This window comes from Dreissena polymorpha, chromosome 2, assembly GCF_020536995.1.
Source record: "Dreissena polymorpha isolate Duluth1 chromosome 2, UMN_Dpol_1.0, whole genome shotgun sequence".
In the NCBI taxonomy this organism is placed as follows: Eukaryota; Metazoa; Mollusca; class Bivalvia; order Myida; family Dreissenidae; genus Dreissena; species Dreissena polymorpha.
The window spans coordinates 135,629,631-135,649,835 of NC_068356.1; the positions used below are offsets into that span (position 1 = coordinate 135,629,631).

At 36.7% G+C, this 20,205-nt stretch overlaps 1 protein-coding gene and 1 long non-coding RNA gene across 2 annotated transcripts; both read left to right on the forward strand.

Moving 5' to 3' along the window:
* The first annotated feature begins 5,691 nt into the window (after positions 1–5,691).
* LOC127869122 (uncharacterized) lies at positions 5,692–10,117 on the forward strand. The gene is made up of 3 exons (XR_008044415.1): positions 5,692–5,829; positions 8,643–8,711; positions 9,054–10,117. It is a non-coding gene; the product is annotated as an uncharacterized LOC127869122 (long non-coding RNA).
* Positions 10,118–14,651: 4,534 nt separating this feature from the next.
* On the forward strand, positions 14,652–20,204 carry LOC127870099 (sodium/myo-inositol cotransporter 2-like). The gene is made up of 6 exons (XM_052412757.1): positions 14,652–15,289; positions 15,818–15,923; positions 17,186–17,323; positions 17,913–17,986; positions 19,244–19,352; positions 20,053–20,204. The coding sequence occupies exons 1-6, from the start codon at positions 15,194–15,196 to the stop codon at positions 20,202–20,204; spliced, it is 675 nt and encodes a 224-aa protein (XP_052268717.1). The 5' UTR covers positions 14,652–15,193.
* The last annotated feature ends 1 nt before the right edge of the window (position 20,205 follows it).

A 20,205-nucleotide genomic window follows, 5' to 3' on the forward strand; every position in this document is an offset into this window, starting at 1 on the left:
CCTACTTGACTTACGAAATTTGCGAGCAGAAGATTGAATCCTGAACCAAGTGATGTAGGGTGCCAAAGATGTTACTTGTCACAGTTTTCACAGTTTTATTGGAAGACATTTTAATGACACATAGTGGATAAAAAGATGAGTAACAGTGATGTGACAGGAGTGGACGTTATGATGAGATTGAGTGATATAACGGGACCAGATTAAAGGATGAGTTAGGATGATATAACTGGAGTGGACGTAATGATGAGATTGAGTGATATAACGGGACCAGCTTTTAGGATGAGTTAGGATGATATAACTGGAGTGGACGTAATGATGAGATTGAGTTATATAACGGGGCCAGATTTAAGGATGAGTTATGATGATATAACTGGAGTGGACGTTATGATGAGATTGAGTGATATAACGGGGCCAGATTTAAGGATGAGTTAGGATGATTCAACTGGCGTGGACATAATGACGAGATTGAGTGGTAAAACGGGACCAGATTTGAGGATAAGTTAGGATGATATAACTGGAGCGGACGTAATTATAAGATTGAGTGATATAACGGGACCAAATTTAAGGATGAGTTAGAATGATATACATGGAGCGGACGTAATTATGAGATTGAGTGATATAACAGGACCAAATGTAAGGATGAGTCAGGATGATTTGAAGGAGTGGAAGTAATGATGAGATTATCAGATTAAGTGATATAACATGCGAGGATTGAAGGGTTAGTTAGAGCTATACTGATTTAAGTAGGTTAGTTGTTTGGGAGAGAGAATCTTACTTAGACACTTACCCACAGACACTGCGAAAAACAAAACTAACGACCATGTTAAAACCTCCTTACCGTCTGTGTACCCGTGCTACGCCTCTGTTCGGCTACAGAAGATAACTGAATCCCGTTGTAAGCATTAAATACATGTACTGTAAATACGATGAACACCAATGATAAGCGAGCGTACTATTTGCTTTTTGTCGTTTCTAACTACTGCTACGCCGCTGTTTAAAGCGTTATTGATTTTCGCCCTTCTCGCTTGACAGCGTCCGATATAAATATAAACAAACACTGCGACACGTGATAACACGGGTGATGTTAACTTTCGTTTTAGAAAACTTGTTGTTTATTTGTGATATATACAAATGTTACCTGAGATATTTATGAACTATCACTGATTTGCGTGTGAGTCGAGAAACTTTTGACTGTTCAAGTACGTTAACGTTTTAAAAAGTAGTTTTGAATGTTATCTTAAGTGGATTTCTATTATGTATGATCAATGTGCGTTAGAGCCGGTTTCATAATCGTAAAGCAAAAACGTAACTTTCTACTTTGAAGCTTATTTTAAAACCATTTTAATATTAAGATGTAACAAATTTAGTTACTTGATTCCACACTTTTATGTTACGTGCACATGTATTGCGGTTGTTGATTTCGTTAGTTTTCAACTGGCAACTCAGATCATGTTTTATCTTTGTGTGAATCTTAAACTGTCTCTATGGTTGTGCTTAAACACGTGTGGATCATGAAGCAGAAAACTGTAGCTTGTATGGTGCGAAGATTTAGTATGATGTTATATTGCTAACATAGTTGGCTCAAACTTACTATTGTGCAGTAAAGCCACGTTTGATGCGACCTTATGCCTCTTTTAATTGCAATTTTATTAACAACGTCGGTTAAACGTCCTTTATTAATGGAATGCTGCTTAAATTGAGGTGCAGTATTTAAAAAACAAACGTGACATGAAAGGAAGGTTTACATGATTTTATAAGTTTAAACAAAAGTTACAACTGAACAATGGTGTTGAAGAAATGTTTTGCCATATTTAATATATATTTATGACAATAACGTATTTGTCATATAAAATTAATTTGGTATATTAAAATGTCCCATTGTTTTAAAAGTCCTGAAACGTCTTATCTCCAGACATTTCAACGTTCTGTATCAAGAAAAGAAACCTATTGTGAAATCAAAGCACTGATATTACCAACTAGACTTACGAAATGAAATTGGCGAGCAGAAGAATAAAGCCTGAAAAAGTGATGCAGGGTGCGAAACATGTTTATATGTGTCATGTAACAGTCGTCATAAAATTATCCCCACGCTTTTCAAAAAGCGTGGGGATATTGTGGTTATCTTCGGCGTCTGTCCGTCTGTCTGTCCGTCCGTCCTGGCCACTATATCCTCCTACACTATAAGCACCAGAACCTTGAAATTTACACACATGGTAGCTATGAGCATATGTGCGACCCTGCACTATTTGGAATTTTGATCTGACCCCTGGGTCAAAAGTTATGGGGGTTGGGGTGGGGCCGGATCAGAGATTTTCCTGCGACCGCGATTCGAAAAAGGCTCATTACTACTGTGTCCCTTCAGATATTGCTTTAATATTTGGTATGCATGTGTATCTGTACAACAGATTTCCATGCGCATAAATTGTTTACCCATGTGACCTTGACCTTGAACTTGGGGTCAGTTTTCAGGTTTCAAAATCTTCGACCGCGATTCGAAAAAGGCTCATTACTACTGTGTCCTTTCAGATATTGCTTTCATATTTAGTATGCATGTGTATCTAGACAACACCTATCCATGCGCACACAATTTTTTACCCTTAAGGCCTTGACCTTGAACTTGGGGTCTGTTTTCAGGTTTCGAAGTCTGCGACCGCGATTCGAAAAAAGCTAATATCTACTGTGTCCCTTCAGATATTGCTTTCATATTTGGTATGCAGGTGTATCTGGACAACACCTTTCCAAGAGCATAATTTTTTTTAACTCTGTTACCTTGACCTTGAACTTGGTCAGGTTTTGAAATCTCCGACCGCAATTCGAAAAAGGCTCATAACTTATGTGTCCCTTCAGATATTGCTTTCATATTTGGTATGCATGTGTATCTGGACAACACTTTTTTGGGTGCATGCAACGTTTGACCCCTGCCTGTGACCTTGACCTTGAACTTGAGATCAGCGTTCAGGTTTCGAAATCTGCGACTGCGATTCAAAAAAGGCTCATACCTGCTGTGTCCCTTCAGATATTGCTTTTATATTTGGTATGCATGTGTTTTTGGACAAGATCTTTCCATGCGCATGAAAATTTGCCCACTGTGACCTTGACCTTGAACTTCGGGTCCGGGTTTAGATTTTGAAATCTATTATGTGGTTATCTACGCCGTCTGACTGTCCGTCCTGGCCACTATATCCTCCTACACTATTAGCACTAGAACCTTGAAACTTACACACATGGTAGCTATGAGCATACCGTATGTGACACAGTGCACTATTTTGAATTTTGATCTGACCCTTGGGTCAACAGTTATTGGGATTGGTGTGAGCCGGGTCAGAGATTTTCACTCAATTGTATATGTTATTTTACATTAACTTCTTCATTTCTACACCCATTAACTTCAAATTGATACTGAACATCTCTTTTGACAACACGGTCAATCTCAACTATGCATGGTCACATTACCAACCCTTGGGCGCCCCTGGGTCAAACATGCGGCACGGGGATACGCGTCGGCCTCTGCCGCGCCATTTCTAGTTAAACTGCTATTTTAAACACCGATATTAAATTTTGCTTTGTTTTACCCCGCCCCCTTCCGTTTATTGGAAGACATTATAATGACACCACATGAGTAAATAAAAAGATGAGTAAGATAGATGTAACAGGAGTTGACGTAATGATGAGACTGAGTGAATAACGGGACCAGACTTAATGATGAGTTATGATGATTAAACATGAGTGGATTGAAGGATGAGTTAGAGTGATACTGATTTTAGTAGGTTAGTTGTTTGCGAGAGAGACAAACTATGAAAGTGAACTTGACCACAGACACGGCGAAAACAAATCTCACTACCATGTTTAACCCTTCCTTACCGTCTGTGTACCCGTGTTACGCCTCTGTTCGGCGTTATCGATTGAAACCAGTACACACTACACTGCTCAATACAGTGCCCGAAATAAATATAAACAAACAATGGAACACAGATAAAATCGGTGATTCTAACTATCATTTCAGAAGATCCGCTGTAGGTTTGTGATTTTCTTATGTATAAACCATCAACGAATAACGTGTAAGTGTGGAATTCTTTTACGGTTAAGTGCGCTATCAATATACCTTAAACGGATGACTACATGATATCGTATAATATAATCCGGTTTCGCAATAGTGACCCACACGCCATAGCAAAATAACAAAACAGAACAAGAAACACCAGAGATAACAATAAGAAAAACCATTACAAAATTGGTGCCATTTAAATATCTACTTATTTTTGTTTTGTTTTTTAAACGGTTGTTGTATGTGCCACGCATTGATGTTTATTCTCAAGTCGTACTCTAGTTCAGGTCTAGGGCGCCTTTATTATCCCTCGCCATAGGCGGATGGATATTGTTTTGGCGTTGTCCGTCCATCCGTCCGTCCGTCCTTCCGTCTTTCCGTCCGTCCGTCCGGCACTTTTGTGTCCGGAGCCATATCTTGGAAGTGCTTTGTCGGATTTCATTGAAACTTGGTTGGAGTATATATATGGATAAGAGGATGATGCACGTTGGCGTTGTCCATCCGTCCAGACAACTTATTGTGTCCAGAAGTATATTGGTGGGGGATATCAATTCAACAAATTTGCTTGTTAAAATTTCATGGGCGTGGGATATGTTCAATAGAACACGTTGCATTCTATAGTATTAAGTTTAAATACAAATTGTTTAAAAATGGCAATTTACTTAGTTTAACTATTACAATATATCAATAACGCTTGGTTTATATATATTTGTTTTATATTACTTGTTCTGTTTTGTTATTATAAAATCATGAACTATTTAAAAGTACATTTAAAAAATTGAGATAATTTTATCATTAATAAATTATGACGTGGTGGCTGCTTTTTGAAATTGAAAATAATTTACTTATATGTAGTTGCATACTGGCTATAAAGTTTTTTGAATAAATAGAAATATACCAATAAAAAGGATCGAATATCATTCGAATATTTATAGCACGGTTTTCTATAAACACTAGCATTTATTGTAATACTGATACATTTAGAAATGCAACGGAATTTTGCATCTCTCCAAGCACGTACACTGTCACTAGATTAAGAAATATAATCGTACTAAATATACTCAAACTAATACGCAAACAAATATTGTATTGGTTTGTATGATGTGATGACTTTGCTTTGACTTTGTGAAAACACACACTTTTATTACACAATTCGCGGGTTTAAAAGAAAATACGTATTTTCGTGTTTGCTGCAAGCACATCCATGTGTTTTTAGTTTATATAAAATTACCATTGTCGGGTTAAACGAATTACGAGATTAATACAAGTGTAACCAATCAATTCATGACCCGAATAATATTTTCGCCAAAACGAGTAGTCAAAGATACGTAGCTCTGTAATTTAAAGGTACGGATATAAACCTATTGTCCTTTTTATCTAGGATTTCGAAGTTACAGTTAACACTGCCGAAGCGCCACTTCAACAGATTGTTTGAATAAAGTATCGATTAACAAAGAAAAATCCGGATAAGTGAAGAAGTCGCATTGAAGAAATCTTCTGACATTGGTAGCGAGTGGATGATAACGTTTGATAATTTGAATGCCAACTTACACTGTGTCGTCCGGTCATATCATCCGCTGACTACTTTCAACAGCTCACAATCTCCCTGTGCCATGATAGAGACAAAATAAAGAAGCCATATTGGAGCGCCTTTTTAGATAAAGCATTATATCGGATGTGGGTTATAACAAATCATCATTTAACTTTGATTGTGATTGTCGTTGTGATTAATAACTGACCTTGCATGCAATCGTAAAAGAATTAATTGCAGCCAAACCGTTCAGGTAGGAATACGTTTTAAGCTTATATCGATTTTCATTTTTACTTATTAAATACCGTAAATTGCGTCTAATTACATATTTTTCTTCCGTTTAACATCAGTTTAGCATCATCAGCAGCATCATATTTCCAATTGTTTTATAAGCGTAAACATGATATGACACTTAAATAAATTTGACTTAGAATACCGATGTTATTAAATACCTTACTTTTCAAGTATATTTTTTACAGTAAATGAGAAATAGAACCAATGTCTTTACCGGTGTAAACAATTAAATCTTCACACATGAAAATTAGATTCTTCTTCAATTTCCATTTTAATAAAGCATTAAGTGTTTGATATGAAATTTTAGTATATGCCCATGACGCATGCGACGTTGCAATGAATCAGATAACTGTCATGAAATTGTGTATGTCGCTTAAATCAAATATGCTTTAGAGCCTATATAATTCTTTTAGCAGTGATTTGTATTTTTCCAACAAAAGGTATATCAAATAGTACCCTTTACCCGTCAGTGGGGGTTACCACTGTATTAGGTTTGAGCTCACACACTTTTATGTTGTTAACATTATGATATGAGTCTAGCTCAGTTATAACGGCGTTTAATGCATGTGCGTAAACTGTCGTCCCAGATTAGCCTGTGCATTCCACACAGGCTAATCATGGATTACACCTTCCGCTTTTTTATAATTATTCGTTTAAAGGAAATATCTTCATAGTTTAAAGCCTGTTTAGGCGGAAAGTGGTGTCCCTTATAATTATGTGCAGACTGCACATACCAATCTGGGACATTAAACCCTGGTTGCACAGAGCGCGGCTCGTATTAAATTCAAATTTAGTTACCATGGCGACTGTGGCTGGTACCTATATCCACTTGTCTGACATAGTAGTCATCATCGTCTACTTCCTGCTCGTGCTACTCATGGGATTATGGGTAAGTGACGTCATATTAAGACCTTCAATATTATGGACCCGTGACGTCATAGCTACTCCGCCAATGCTTCTCTCTGGATCAGCAGATTATGTCTTGCATTAATCTGTCTTGCGGATGATTCCGGTGATAGTCGATATATAGAGAATACTAGGTTAGCGTTGAATACAGGTAAGTTAATGTTGCGAGACTTAGAACACCGGGAGCGCGAGCCTTGGCGAGCGCTTTCGGTGTTCGAGCCGAGCAACATAAACTTCTCTGTATTCAACGCTAATCCTTGTATTCTATTTATCCCATTTGATTTTTTTTCAACGTGACATTTAACATAACTAGATATAATAATCTTAACAATAATTTGAATTCATTCTTAAAAGCGCTTAAAATCTAACGAATGTAACCATGCGTAGTTAATGTATTTGTTCTGGTACGAAAAATCACACACAAACTGTAAAACGAGAAAAAATATCACCATATGCCTCGATTCAATTTTACGCAGCATGCGAATTGTAACACATTACGACCGCGAAAAGAAGATTTTACTTTAATATAATTCGTTTTATTTTTGAAAGAAAATGATCAAAATCCAATATGGCGGCGAATGCTCCTAACAAAATGATGTCGATGACAACATACATGTACATGTAGATTTACACACAGAGTCGTTCTAAACATGAGTTATCAAAAAAACTACTCGCCTTATATTTTTCATGGACGCTGCAGATTTTGATGGCGTCTAGATCTAGCCTTCACATCCTGTAGTTTGTTACCAAACACAAGATAATCCGCCATAATTCTATGAATTTTTTAAACACTTGTTGCAAACGGGTTATTCTTAATGAATAGACTTTCGTTGATAAAATAACAAAGGCAAAGTTTATTAATCAAAGAAAATACCCATACGTTTACTTAGCCTACATCCAAAAGCAAAACAATTCGAATAGACTAATGAACAAAAATACACACCCATCAATATGTTCTACACACACAATTTCACAACCAAATATGCACGCACATTCTGAACATCGTTATCAATAACACGAATAAGCTAGATCTACATGTAGATCTTAATCCTTCGTCTCCCCGGTTCCATCCGATGTTAGTAGTCCCTAGAATATGCACTTCATATTATAATTACATCCAGGATAAATGTACACGGAAAAAATCGCGTCTTCAATAATTTATTCCCAGACATCGCATACACATACAAGTTTCGTGTTTACCAGAAGATGACATCACATATTTTTGGAAAATGACGCAATACGTATGTCATTTTATGAAGCCATCAATCAGCTTATTCATCATACGGATGGCGAAAAATTATGTCCCTTGATTAGATTTAAAGGTTGAAGCTAAAGTTTTCTAGACTCTATAGATTTCTTATGAAAAATCATTCAGTGGTAAAGTAAAAAGTAGTCCGTGCACGCGACAGGTATATTCAACAAGGTGTGAGACAGGCAAGTTTATTTCACAAGGTGTTATACCGTCAATGTCGGTGTAAACATGGGATAAATCACGAGTGTCTGTGCTGTTCCTATTCAATTAAAAGGTGTATACTGAACAAACAAACTTCTATCCTCTCGAATAAAATGGTCTTATTATTTTAAATCCAAATGCACAAGTTGGATTTTTACCGATAGAATATAATCATTTGCCTTGCACGGATGTATAACAAATATTACGTTGTTTTTTTATTTAACACACTGTAAATGTATAGATTTAAAATAAGCATATCCGAAAAATAAGATGACTTCAAATACAGATTTAAATTATTATTCAATTATGACGCGCATTATTCCGATTTATAATTTGTTTAGTTTTAGCAAAGATAAATAACATGATATGCAATATTTGTTCTATGCCATTCAGAAAACAGTTTTATATTTCAGAGTTCACGAAAGAACAGGGGTAGCGCTGGCGGGTATTTCCTTGTCGGACGAAACATGAACTGGATTCCGGTCAATATGTTGGAGGATTTATTATTCAATTATTTGATTATGTCCTGTATTATTAACGACGCGTTGACACACTTATTTCACATATTTAAGTGTATATTTTGTAACAGTATATATATATATATATTAAATTAAGAGTTTAAGTTTGCGTTTTACTGAAGTTTAGGTATAAGTTTTTTCATAGAATTGACATAGAACCCACTATTGAGACATATTGTATTATCTTACTGTAGTAGGTTAATACATATTTGACATTACTTCAAATATATGTGCATATTTGTATACAACATTTACATCGCTTCCAATACATTTATAGTGTAATGTTGGGCATTGCGCATTTTCCAGGTCGGAGCGCCGTTGTATGCCAGCAACATCGGCAGCCTCCACTTCGTCGGCATGGTCGGCTCTGGGGCAGCCGCCGGCATAGCCATTTACCTGTATGAGCTGAACGTAAGTACGAGTGTACTCAACGTGATAACAGTGTGATAAGATGGAGTGAAGAAACGCCGCTCTTGCTCGCAGACTGATCGTGAGTTTCTTTGAATATTCTTGCAAACCTAGGTTGAATGCAAATCAGAAACGCCACTCTCCGCTTTCATGGTATTCTTCGTTGAAAGGAAATTACTTCCGCCGGCATCGTCATATACCTGTTTGAGCTGAATGTTAGTCACCATATAACTGTATGAGTTGAACGTACGTAGCCATATACCTTTATGAGCTGAACGTAAGTCACCATATACCTTTATGAGCTGAACATAAGTCGCCATATACCTGTATGAGTCTACTTCTACCTCTACTTCATTTCTTCCTACAGTAAATTGCTGACTATGACAGGAATGCGACTGTCTGGGGACAGCGAAATGTTAAAATCACGTGTTAAGAAACAAAATATATACAGTATGTACATAAAAGTGATGTTAAGTGACATACGAAATCACATGGTGACGAGTGATGTCAAAGATTTTACATTGACTGAAAATAAAAGTATAAAAACAAGATACTAATATTTATTTCGAGACAATTGCCAAGCCTGCATAAAACTGACTGAGGCTGGTACTGCTCTTAACGTTGTTTGGGAGGCCATTCCAATACCTGATTGTCCTTGGTAAAAAATAGTTTTCATGATATGTAGTTCTAGAGAAGGGTACTACAAAATTAGGATTTCTTGTTATTGTAAGATGTTGGTGGTCTACATAGATAAGATGATTTTCAATTTTATAGAGTAGTGTCAAGGATGTGTTTATTCTTCTTTGTTCTTTTTTGCCAATTTAGTGTCTTTAACATCTGAGAAACGCTACTGGTGTAGTGGTAGTCGTTAAACACATAACGGGCTGCTGATCTTTGCACTCTCTCTACTTGATAAGTTAAGTTTTTCTGCCATGGATGCCAAATTGAAGAACAATATTCCAGTTGCGGTCTAACATATGTTTTGTATGCTGTTTTATTTGTTTATTATTTGTTTTGACATTTCTCTTGATACATTTTAGTGAATTAGTAGATTTGGTTGTTATGTTACTTATATGTGTTTTCTAGTTGAAATCATTGCTTATGGCTAGACCAAGGTATTTTGCTTTGTCTGTTGGTTTTAGTTCTATATTGTGAAGTTTATAGGGGAAATTAATTATCTTTTTCTTTTTAGTTATTTTTATCACTTCACACTTATCAGGATTAAATTCCATAGACAAGTTTTCTTCCCATTTTTCTAATTTGTGAAGGTCATTATGAAGAATGTTACAGTCATTTTCTTTATTTATGTTGAGGTAGACCACCGTATCATCTGCAAAGAGTCGCACCCTGCTTTTTAATGAATCTGGAAGGTCGTTGATGTTGGCTAGAAATAAACAGAGCCCCAGAACAGACCCCTTGGGGTACACCTGACATGACCGGGGCTGAGTTTGATTTATGACCTTCAACAACTACTGTTTGTGTTCTACTTTTAAGAAAGAAGAAATCCAGGAAGTAGTATTGATATTTACACCAAGTTTGAGAAGTTTGTATACTAAAAGGTTATGGTCTACTTTATCGAATGCTTTACTTAAATCGATTACAATTAGATCAGTTTGTTTACAATGAGTTTAATGTAAGTCGACATATAACTGTATGAGCTGAACGTTAGTCGCCATATACCTGTTTGAGTTGAACGTAAGTCACCATATACCTGTATCAGCTGAACGTAAGTCGCCATATACCTGTATGAGCTGAACGAAAGTCGCAATACAGACATTATTTAGTATTATTTAATAAAATTAAATTATGCTTAGTTATTGGCAAATAGCCTTTGTTTTACTCGTTTCTGGTTTTCAATTTTGTTTCAGCTCCTAAGTACATGTTGACGATACTTGCTTTCAAACTTTTACACCATGTACGTGTTGATTTTTTTCTCCTGAATATTTTTATTTGTACGTGTTGATGTTATTTTCATACATACTAACTCCGTACCACGTACAAAGTTGCCTTCATATTTCTTAATGGCAATGGACGAGTTATAAAAGTTTCCTATATATATTTCTTTCAAATGATGAACGAGTTTATAAACGTTGCCTACATTTATTCCTTTCAAGCAATGAACGAGTTGATACAAGTTGCCTATATATATTACTTTTAAACGATGAACGATTTGATAAAAGTTTCCAATATATATATTCATTTCAAGCGATGAACGAGTTGATGATAGTTGACCCCATATATAGTTTGATAATGTTGGCCGACATTTCTTCATGACAATGTACGTAGTGATGGTATTTCACAACATATGTTAAAGTCACGTACGAGTTAATAAAAGTGCCTATATATTTGTTCAGGCTATGTACGTATATATTTTTTCAGGCTATGTACGTATTGGTGATAGTTGAATGCATATATATTGGGCATATACGAGTTGATGACTTTTATCTACATATTTCTTTGAATTTAAGCGACGTATGTGATAACTCGTCTGCCTATTTCAGGCTAGTTGCAATAATTCAACTCTAATCTTTATAGCCCAATGGGCTGCTTATAGTTGCAATGCGCTCTCTCTTGTCCATGGGTGCAAAATGTTATCAACAATGCAAGAGTTAAGAAACACTGAAACTGCAAGAACTTATTGAATTTTACCTATCTCAACAACAAACTTATCCAAATGGTACCATTAAAGCAAGAAATAATTGATTTTATTGACTTAGGTTTTGTTTTGTACGCTCTATCCGCCATATTGGAAAATTGACCCAATATTGGTTAGGTCGCAGTACACCAATATTTTGCACGTCGGGTTATGTGCTCCAGCCTATAAAGTCGATAACGATGTGGTATTCGATACAGAATACACTGTTTCAAATAAAAACATAAACATGTAAGCGAGAAAAGTGTGTTGAAACATCGTCGTGTTTTATAGGGTGCATGCAAAGGATAACATCCGTAGGTTGCCATTCAGGTAAATTTAACATGTTTATGAAATTTATTCATTATTTTCCTCAATTTGTCTCGAACGCAGTCTGTTTAGTGAAGCGCACGGAATACGTACGCTGAACTGCGCACATGTTTATGAAGGGGTGCATATGGACTACCAGAGCCGCTATAGCAAAAATTATCAAAGACTCTGGGAGTCCCTTTATATGAACTAATTTCAGGCCATGTACGTGTTGATGATACTTGCCTACATATTTCTTCCCGTATACATCGCATCTGGGGTAAGTCGATTAGCAAATTTACTAGAATAATAACATTTTTTCGTTAAAAGCGTTCATTATAAGGTGTCGAATTAAGCCAACTGGTTTCTGGCAAATTAATATTTGTTTGTAATTTTGCGCAATACATTTTTATACCTTTATACCTCTTGCCGTATACATCGCATTTGGGATAAGTCGAGAAGAAAATTTACTAGAATAACATTTTTTCGTTAAAAGTGTTCAGTATAAGGTAAATCGATTTAAGCCAACTGTTTTCTGGCAAAATATAATTTATTTGTATTTTTGCACAATACCTGTTTATATCCCCCGCAGGGTGTTGTAAATTGCAATCACTCTGTCGGTCAGTTTGCCGTTGGACCAGCCAGTTAGGCAGAATAACAAGCTATACGATGTTGAAGCCACTTTTACCGCACCTTACACGTGATTAAACATTGAAACTTTAAAAACGACATCACCATAAAGGGAGGGGCGCGGAAGAAGAAAAAAATTTCATGTACACTGATACGCATATTCCTATGATATTGGCCCTTGACCTTAATCATGGGCAAACTTAACATATTTAATGTTTGTGGCGATTACCCTTCCTTTTCTTTTTCAAGCGATTGAATTTAACGTTCAAATATGTTTTTTACAATAGAGTGTAGTTGTGAATGGTACGTTTAATCCATCATTATACGCACATTGTAAAGTAAATTGCCTTTGAACTATGCTGACAAAGCGTTAAGGAATTTATCCTACAGCTAAATGATTTTATAGAACAAATACGACTCATGAAGAAAACAATAAGGTTTTCTCCACGGTTATTTTTAGATAAGGTTTTCTCCACGGTTATTTTTAGAACATGTACATAGGGACTACTTTTTTTGGCCTTTCACCCCTGATTTCGTCAATCAGGTAATTGGGTACGCAGTCGTTTAACGAGTTAACGAGTGGGTGTGTGTTTACGATGGATTATTTAGAGGATAATACACGGCTGAGATGAGCCGAGCAGTGATAATCGGCCCGCAGGGGGCATAACCCTGGTTTGCGACCTGGGGCCGATTATCACTGCCCGGCCCGGCTCAGCCGTGTATTAACGTCTATAATATATATCTTACTTTTATACTAAATTTTAGATGGGCACAGGTTTTGAGTCATACTATAATACTATTTTGGTTCTTCACTAAAATTTATGAAGAACCAGCTTTCCGTACTTTTATTTTCATTCAATTGATTACGCAATTTATGACGCATCTCGTGTGACGTACTTTAAATGACGAAACTAGCTAGACGCTTTGGATTTAAGGACAACATAAATTCGGACTTGGAGGGGTTTTATTCAACAATTAAATATTTTTTAAGCATCGAACGCTTATTGTGTGTGTTTACGATGGATTAGTATCATATTATGAATGTGAATAACAGTGTTGGGATATAAAACTGGAATGAAACTGGTAAGACTCCATTTTCGATTACGTTAAAATGTCGAATGTACTCGAATAACGCGATGTTTTGTTGAACAATTGATTGATTAATTTTAAGAAAAGTGTCAGTGAATTGTTCTTTATTTTTTTTAAGGAAATCGATAATGAATTAAAAGGGTAATTTCTTTGATGAATAAGTCGTTCCTTTGTCAGTCGATCAAAGAATGTCTATCCACAAAGAATTGCCTACTTACATCCAGTGCTTTAAAATGGAAAAGATGGATTGCGAAGAAGAAATGTGTTCAAAATTTTAACTCGTCATGGAAGCAAATTAAACTTTACGAAAATACATGTAAACATGTTTTTTACACAACTTCGGTGAGTAGAACCAGTAGATGTTTTAGTTTGTATGTCAGTAAGTTAAAAGTTTGTAAAAAGAAGAGTTGTTTATAGACTAAAATAAACAATATCGGCGGGGATAAATGCTGAATCATGCTTCATGCAGGTGTCTTCACATTTTGTAGATTTCAAAATGGCAGCCATGTTTGTTTTTGGTATTTTACAGTGGTTAAACAAGAATTGTAGTTTGAACACAACCGTTTGTGTTCTACTTGAGTGTGTTAGATTTGGAACGCTGATTAAAATTGAATCGAGGAGTATAGCGATATTTTGTCTCGTTTCTCTTCTTTTGCGTGGAATTCTTAAGGACTATTTCGAGTTCCGTAAACGGGAAAGATCACAATTAATATTACTACGCAATGTTAGATTCAGTAAATTTAATGTGTTTTTTTTTTGCTTTTATTTTATCAATTTAAGACTACTATTTTAATTGCATCAGGAATAAATTTAATAAAAAATATATTGTAGGATAAATAGAATACTATGTTAGTGTTATTGTGTACTTAAATTTATCCCACTCGTCTCAAAAAGGCTTACAAGGCTCGGCAAGCCTCGCCATGTAAACCTTTCTTCACTCGTGGGATAAACTTAAGTACACAATCACACTAACATAGTATAATCTATATCTGTCATGTCCGTCATTCAACTAAACTCGAAACATACACAAATAACTAACGGACTTTACATAATACGTAATTATTTATCATACAATTTTCAACAATGTCATCACATCTCCACAAAAAGTACGTGATTGATATAATAAAATACTTTTTTGCGTATTTTGTGGTTTAATATCGAACATTAATTTCTTACAAAAGTGAAATAATCTGCATTAAAACCCGTTATTCTGTGAAAACGGGAACTTCATTATTTACAAATGCTTTATCGTCAATTAACACCAAGGCGTTCCGAATGAGGATGTCGTTTGTACGCCGATGCGTTCCGAATGAGGATGTCGTTTGTACGCCGAGGCGTTCCGAATGATTGATGTCGTCTGCTCGTTCAGGTGTTCACGATGCCGGAGTACCTAAAATTGCGATTCGGCGGGAACCGGATACAGATCTATCTGGCCGTGTCGGCTCTTCTAATCTACATCTTTACCAAGATCTCAGTGAGTAACTGCTTTGTGGTTTGAACGTGATTGCATTAAGCTACTACTAGTTTTAACACCTTAAACACCGTTTCAACTAGTGCTATCGTTTGTGGGTGATGTTGAGACGGCTCTCCGAGTGGGGTGTACCCGTTGTATCTACTGCGCCAATGTGATATGTGCAGGATCACAGTCTTCGCGGATAAGATCTCATGTGTACAATGGCACGGAGGTAACATCCAAAATATTGTTTTAATCTCCAAGTTCAATATCGCACACAGACGTGCTAAGTCGCAAGTGTTCAAGTGCGAACTTGAGTTTTTCACAGCGCACGTACAGCTCTTCACAAGCGCACGTGCAACTTTTACTATGCGCTCGGACAAGTTTGACCAATCAAATTGTATTCAAAAATACAGGCCGGAGATCGAAGACGTTTATTAAGCGAATAATTTTATTTTCATCGGGCATCACACAATACCAGACTGAGACGTTTATTAAACACGTTTAAATTGCCTCTGCTGTACATCTAAATCCGGACGTTACTTTCAGGCATATTTATACGCAGGGGCCATTTTCATCGAGCAGTCTCTCAACTGGAACATCTACCTCGCCATTCTAGTACTTCTTGCCGTCGCTGCAGTATTCACAATAGCGGGTAATTATGGGCCGGGTTCTAGGAAAACGGGGTTTCATGCATTTGCGTAAAGCGTCGTCCTTGATTAGCCTTTGAAATACGACACTTTCCGCTTTTATGGAATTTTTCGTTTACAGGAAGTCTCTTCTAAGAATCATCCCAGTTACCGTTCCTGAAATAATTGATGAAGTGTAGTTGACCGTTGACATTGTGCACATTCGGTCATCGCACAGCTTTTGTTTTCATTAGATGAGTTATATTTTCATTAAACGGATTACTTTTTCATTTAGGAATTATACACAATATTTACATATCTGTTTCTCCTTTCGACATGTAACCAACATTAACATCGGTTCACGCCTGCATAGGCGCTTGTCTTGAATCGTTTTCACTACGCAACTTCTTAGCAAATGTTTTAATAATGGAATATTTTTGTGACCAGACAATGAACGGTGAACACACCCGATTTCGGGGTGTCCTAGGCAAAGGCTACAAATAAATATCTAATTTTTAAATAGTTTTGGGCCGCGTTCTGTGGAAAGGGGGTTTAATGCATGTGCGTAAAGTGTCGTCCCAGATTAGCAAGTGCAGTCCGCACAGGCTAATCAGGGGCGACACTCCCTCCTTTTATGTTTATTTACGTTTAAAGAAAAACTTTACTTGACAAAAATCCAGGTAAGGCATAAAGTTTCGTCCCTGATAAACCTGTACGGACTGCACAGGATTTTCTGTGACGACACTTAACGCACATGCCCCCTGTTCACAGAACGTAGCCTATTTATATTATTATTCCCTACGATAAGACTCTATTTAGCTTGCTCGTTTATGAAAGGTCAACGTTATAAAGCATTATGAAATATCAATGCATACAATTTCACAGCAGACACTCTGAGGAAACGTGCTTAGCGTCAGATTCCTGAGCGTTGTGGCATAAGTGATGGAAATAATAAAACACTAATAGCTCATGTTCTGTGCTGCAAGATCATAAAGAAAACACATACGAAATTAAACTTGAAGTGCGAGAGCGATATTTGAGAAACATTAATATAGAATCAAAACCAAATGTTCTTAATAATGAATCTTGCATCTTTGTATTGCTTTTCCTTCCTCCCGCAATCCTACGCTTCAGAAGCCTAGTGATATGCTACCTCGTCTGACAAACAGTGTTTCTTTAAAAATACAAGCATTTGTTTATTAATAAAAGATTTTATTTACAAAATTATTTTACTTAGATAAAAATTACACGTATAATGGTTATAATAGTTGTTTCCGACTGACTTCAGCGTTCATAGAGGTGGGCGGTATTGCCGGGATAAAAGCGAAGTACCCGGATGCTGTCTCCAACCACACGCGCTACAGCGAGGCGAACAGCACGTGCGGGCGGCCACGTGGGGACTACATGCACCTCTTCCGGGACCCTGGTGAGAAGCGCCGCGTTATGATCGACTGTTTTGTGTTACACACTTATATATAAGGAGTCCGTTTTCTGTGTGTTAATAACAAAAATAGACGACATTATGTACATAAGTTTATGATACCATGTAAGATATCAGGCATATACTGCATTTGTGTATATTTAACGATTTACTCTTTGACGAGAATACCATACAATACTATAGAACAGTGTACCACTGTTACAGTGAAACACTATTTGACGCATTTCGATTGCACCTTATATCTTAAATAGGTATCTATTTCCAGCTTACATTTCCTTCCTTTGGCATACTCTCATAGAACATGAGCTGTTTAATATGAGCCCACGTGGATAACCGGATCTCGTACTTTGTCATTATATGGGGCCGTGGTCTCTTTGTTATATGCTGATCTAGGACTCTGGTTCGAATCTCACTCAGACCACAGAATGTTTGTGTTGTAAACGGACGACTTATATTCAAGTTATCGGGGGGGAGTGGGGAAATGTGAAAGTCCGATGAAGACGACTCTTATTTATCAAATCAGACTATAAAGGACATGCCTTACTTACCCTTACCTTCACCTGTATATTTACAGTTACGGGAGACATACCCTGGCCGGGCCTGGTGGGTATCACAATCAACTCAGTATGGTACTGGTGTTCGGACCAGGTAGGGGGTCATTACAACATCAACAGAACACTTAAACATTTTGCGTAAATGTGGTAATGTAATTCAATATGTGCAACCGCTGGCATTTGTCTGCGGTCTGATCTAGGGGTAGTATCTTTAAAGTAAAACTCGGATATTCCATCAAACATTCAGAGCCGGATTAAGCACTAGGCTATCAAGGCTGCAGCCTTGGGCCCGCTATTTTTAGGGGCCCCAACGACAGGCCAGTTACCCAATGTATGATATTTCTTTATTGCGTCATTTAACCACTCTATCGGGATTGCAGTATAAATTTTATGTTTGATTTACCAGTTACCCGATGTATATCCGGTTGTAACCTTTTAGTTCGCTTTGATTAACTATGCTATCACTTGTCTTTCTGTGTTGTATATCCATTCAGAACCATTAGTTTCTCTGTGTATTATACGACTTGCGCGTATGGACATAACAACATCTGGACACGTTTGACGACATTGAAGAGAAGGCCAAAGCGTTTGTTGAAATCAACAGATATAAGGATGCGAAAAAGCGTAAGAAACGGCGGAAACTATTTCGTGACGAGAGTGCGACAACAGATGCGGATTCGGAGCTAAGTGCACGCGACATTCACACATTCGACAGAATAGTTCATTGTCTCACTGTTGAATTTCCCATGCGGTTGAGCGCATATTTTGGTTTTCACAAACTGTTTGGTTTCATGACAGAGTTTGAGTCTCTCATCTTGGATGATCTACGGAAATGTTCAGCGAATTTAGTGGAGTCTTATCCAAATGACATTAGGGCGTCAATTGTTGACGATTTCGTTTAGTTCAAAGCCATCTTAAAAAAGAACCAAGACAGAACCATCACCCACATGAGTGGACTTCTGAAGGTAGATGGGGGTCAACTACAGACAACTTTTCCAAACGTTGCCATCGCTGTACGAATATACTTAGCAATTCCAGTTAATAACTGTCTAGGTGAGAGGTCATTTGCAACATTATTACGCATGAAAAACTATCTGAGGAACAACATGAGTCAGGAAAAGCGGACAGCATTGGGGAAACTGTCTATTTAGTGTCATCCAAGAACTAGACTTCACAGCTGAAGTGTCGTAGAAGAAACTTATAGACTGGAATTTGTTACATATAACATGTGTGTTAAGTTCTGTTATACATTGTTTAACTTGTTTTGCTATAATTAAACTGTCACCTGTGTAAAAATGCAAATATTCTTATATTTTTAGTTGTATTATCAATTATTGTTTTTAATTTAAAGAAATGGACCAGGGAGCCTCCGTTACATGTGCAGCCTTGGGCCCCAAAACAGCTTAATCCGGCCCTGCAAATATTGAAGGACTTTTTCAGACTTCATAGCGAATGTTCAGGTGATAGTGTTGTCATAAGTTCGCATTAAACCCATTTGGCAAAGTATGTGTGATTCTCAAATCTTTATTGTAATTATCATTTATTACTTTATTTACCGTAATGCGTACTTTGTTTTTTTTTCCTTGACATCTCCAAAATTAGGTTACATAGCAATTCTAGAAAAGCAACCTAGCAACCAAACTTTTGCAAAATAAGACATGTCATTCTTTCCAGTCATACTTTTGACATGAAAGCAATACAAATATGATTTTGATATGATCTAATTCACATTCTACTCTTAACTGATATAAACGATGAAGCAGCAATATTCTGTTTCATAATGATGATTGACCAATTTCTTGACCCATGACCAATTTAGTTCATAAGTAATTTACATTCAAATCAGATTTTCTCAGACAAGCGTGTACGTGTACACATTAAATATATGCAATATGAAAAAGTATGGTTAAACTTCAGATTGTCGGTGACATCTTTCATAAATTCCATTATCTGAGTTGGCTGTATTTTTAAGATTTCTATAATTATCGGAAACTCGAATTTAGTTTAATAAAACCACATAACATATCAAACTCACATGTAGACAACTTATTTGAATCAATATCTTTAAAAGCATGATAAACTGTTCGTTTGATATGCTATTTTGGTACAAACCATTCGCATTGTGGCACAATCATTCTACATCATTCGCCTAACATCCAGGTAAAAGTGCAACGCGCCTAGGCGGGAAAGACGTACGACCACGCGAAAGCGGGTACGATCCTATGCGCATTCATCAGGATACTTCCGCTTTTTATGCTTGTACTTCCGGGCATGATTGCGCACATTCTGTTTCCAGGCAAGTGTCGTATTAAG

Excerpts from the sequence above, each read along its gene's own strand:
- LOC127870099 (XM_052412757.1), top strand. The coding sequence starts at position 15,194 with ATGCCGGAGTACCTAAAATTGCGATTCGGCGGGAACCGGATACAGATC. Across the intron at positions 15,290-15,817 it reads ACATCTTTACCAAGATCTCA|GCATATTTATACGCAGGGGC; the intron begins GTGAGTAACTGC and ends CGTTACTTTCAG. Across the intron at positions 17,987-19,243 it reads GGTACTGGTGTTCGGACCAG|AAATGGACCAGGGAGCCTCC; the intron begins GTAGGGGGTCAT and ends TTTAATTTAAAG.